General features: G+C 36.2%; 1 protein-coding gene across 1 annotated transcript in view; it reads right to left on the bottom strand.

The window, feature by feature from the left end:
* Nucleotides 1–267: 267 nt before the first annotated feature.
* CUNH15orf61 (chromosome unknown C15orf61 homolog) overlaps nt 268–3712 on the bottom strand; it is a 16903-nt gene continuing 13458 nt past the window's right edge. Inside the window, exon 2 of the mRNA XM_008836354.2 lies at nt 268–1011. Coding sequence (XP_008834576.1) covers nt 947–1011 — 65 coding nt within the window. The 3' untranslated portion in view covers nt 268–946. The remainder of the gene's footprint in view (nt 1012–3712) is intronic.

The raw sequence follows: 3712 nt of genomic DNA, 5'->3' as shown, positions 1-3712 counted from the left end.
GGTAAATCTCTGAGATAGAGGCCTGCCTGATCTACATAGCTAGTTCCGGGCCAGCTGGGGCTATAGGGAGATCTTGTCTAATAAAACAAATAATTAAATAGCAGTTCCTGCAATGTGAGAAAATAGAAGGCGATTTTTGAAATGCTTCATAAAGCTATTACAACACGATTTCATCCCTTTATTTTTTTAGAATACATACTGAACTCATTACATCTGACATATACCAATCCTTATTGCTGTTCTTATAAGACAAATCCATATAACTTCTATTAAAGAATTCTCTCTTTAATGCTACTAAAGACAAAGGCAACTTGTTTTTGTAATTTTGAATCACATATTCATTCCCCCTACAACATTCATTCCATAGCAAGTGCTGCAAACAAAAATTACTAACACGTTGTTCTCAGCCAGTTGTGTACAGAAGTCTTTTCCAGCCTGACTTGATGAAATCTTCTATGTAGACTCAGAAATGCTAGATTTTGTGGGCAGATAAAGTTACTGAAATTTGCCTTCAGCTTTGTCAATGCTAAGTAGTTGTTGGATGCATGAATGTTAATTTTCTTGTTTTAATTTAAGACATGGCATTTTTATTATTATTTTACTATATTACATCTCAGCAAACATACCAGGCTGCATTCTCTCAAATGGCAAATGAGACACAAGACAACATTTCCTGTGGTTCTCCCAGGAATCTCAGTATCAGTCATCTGTCTTTTGGAGGATTCAGTTTCTTACGATGTCTGTGATACTGTCCATAAGGGTACCAGCAGTGCTTAGTAGTGAAGAACATTGTGCTGAGCTGTTCTATTGTGGGTTTTTACTCAAGGTGTTCATTTTTTCCTTCTAATTTGGTCTTCGGCACTTGATCATGCATTCCTTCATGATCATGCAGGGGATCTAGTTGAGGGATAGGTGTTGTGAGTTCATGTGGAATGTCCACAGAAGGCTAATGGCACACTATTGTCCTGCCATCAGATACCAAAGTGAGCTCTACTTCGCAGTTGTAATCATCTGGAAGAGAAGAATGCATAGATTTATGACAAACACAAGACAAAGCTCCATTTTGGATTGGAAATAAATGCTTAAGATCGTTCTGTTTGGGACCACACATTTTACTGCTGCTGCCACCACCACAGTGTATCAAAATCTTTATCAAGTGATATGAGAAAAGATGTTTTGAATAGAAACTGCCTCTAAAATCTGCTTCTAGACACATGAACTTTCACTCTGTGAGCCCTCCATCTTGCCCCAATCCAGTTCTAATGTTAAAAATGTTAAAAATGTTATCTAAAGTTAGTGACACTTCTTAGCAGTGTGTGTGTTGTTGCTGCTGCTACTGCCGCTGCCGCTGCTGCTGAAGACTGAATATGGGACATTACACATGCTAGGCAAATGCTCTAACACCAAGCTCTAACACCCCCAGCCTAGATTTATATTCAGACTTTCAAATTCCTGGCTACTTCGTTTTATAAATTTGGAAGTTCAAAAGCACAAGGAAGGAGCCCTGACAAGGCATTGGTGTAGTGGCAAGCATAGCGTCCTTCCAGTAAAGGAAAATTTTGTTTTTCATCTCTCGGTAGCAGCTGTGGCTGTAATACAATGTGTAAAAAAAGCTTTCAAGATAATCTCCTACTCTCATAAATTACTTTCATCCAATTCTTAAACATCTACATCTTTAAAGTAAAAACAGCCACTCTTACCAGACATAGTTTTGTATTTTTGTCTACCTGCTGAAGCATTAATTTTCATTTTGCATATCTTTATTCTTTAGGGTTTGGGTAGATGCATTTTAGGTAGGATTGGAATTATGTACTAATATGGAAACAGTGAAAAAAAATGAATCAATTTGTGGTTAGCAAATTCAACATTCTGATCACAGGGAGACTGTTGTAAATTACTGATATATTCTAGCAGAATCAGTAAAGGTTATGTCGAATATCTACTAAAAAAAATCATACTACATGGTGTTAATGATATTACCTTAACATACCAGCTTCAGGGGCAGTATAATTGTTTCTGCCAACCCATAAATTTTTGAATAACAACAAAATTATTGTGATTTTTCTTACTAAATAATTCATACATTACAAAGCATGTGTGTAACAAGGTCCATGAATCACTAAAGCAGATAATGATCATATATCTAATGACATATCTCTTTTCATAAGATGAATCCAAATAGATTTATGTATTTAGGTTAACTAAAAAATACTGAGTTTATAAGGTTCATAATTTTATCAACCATAACAACCACAACAAAAAAGCTTCAAACCTTCTTTAAAGAAGTCCAGTTTTTGTGATTCACTTTTAAAACTGGAACACTTGTTCATTGAAATGTGTCTTTTCATGAAGTTTTACAGCTTTTAAATTGATGCTATAAATATCGCTGAAGATAAATTAATAATATAATGGAATAGTACAATGTTCATAAACTGTATTTAAAATGACATGAGTGCAACTAAAATAGCTACGAGCAATCCTATGTAAAACCTCATACCAGGGCTAACTGATATTCTTTATCCAGCAACTAGGATCCAAGAAAGGCTATTTTCATCTGCTAACACTTCCTGTCATGTCCTTTACCTGGGTCTTGTTTTAAATAATCTCAAACCAGATATATCATTTTCTTAATACTACTAAAAAAAAATGGTCCCATGTGAGACTTTTTATCTACTTAATTAAAACTAGGTTTCCTAGCTAAAATTTTGAAAATTCTAAATCTGCAACATATGAAATAATATTAAATTGACATCTTAGAATTTTAACGTATTTATTTGGCAATTTCATATATGCACACAATGCATCTTGATCATATCCCCGCTCCACTTCCTTCCCTCTACCACACAACATGTTGCCCTCCACCTTCATGTCCTCATTTCTTTTTATAACTTACTGAATCCAATCATTGCTGCCCACATGCACATGGATGTGGACCATTCACTGGAGCACGGGCAACCTACCAGAGGCCACCCCCCACCCACCAAGGTAAATTAACTCTTCCTTCCCTAACAGTCATCAATTGCTAATAGTTCCATAGCTAGAGGTGGGGACTTGTGAACCCCTCCCCCATCACTACTGGAATGCTGACTGGCTTGATCCTGTCTAGGTCTTAGCCCATAATATTTACCATTTTAAGCATCCAGCTCAGTGATGTTCACTTTATTATAAAACCTTCAACACTGTCCATCTTCTTCCCGAACTTTTTCATCTTGAAAAACTGAAGCTCTTTGCCCACTAAACTCAAATTGTACATCTGCTTCCCTCTTTAACAATTTCTAATGGCTTTGTGGAGATCTATATCCCATGCCATACAGTTCTTTTTCTACAGTATACCATTCAGTGGTGTAGCTTAGTCACAAAGTTTTGCAACCACCACCACCACAATCAACTTTGGAAACTGATTCAACACCCTTAAAAGAAGTCCTGTGCCCCTAAGCAGTCATTCCACACTGTCTCCTAACCTTCCCAGTCCTAGACAACCATTCATGTGGGTTATTTTTTCCTCCGTAGATTTTCCTATTTTGAATGTTTCATATAAATGGAACTAAGTGGTCTTTGAAGACCATCTTCTTTTACTTAGCATAATGTTTGCAAGTTCATCAACACTGTTATTCCTTGTTTTGGTTGAACAATATTCCATTATTTGACTGTCTTAGTTTGTTTCTTCATTGCTGTGACAAAATACTCTGACCACTACCAACTTGGGGAGGAA

Source organism: Nannospalax galili, unplaced genomic scaffold (assembly GCF_000622305.1).
Source record: "Nannospalax galili isolate Female #2095 unplaced genomic scaffold, S.galili_v1.0 scaffold54, whole genome shotgun sequence".
Taxonomy (NCBI): Eukaryota; Metazoa; Chordata; class Mammalia; order Rodentia; family Spalacidae; genus Nannospalax; species Nannospalax galili.
This window is presented reverse-complemented; position numbering and strand designations above follow the sequence as displayed.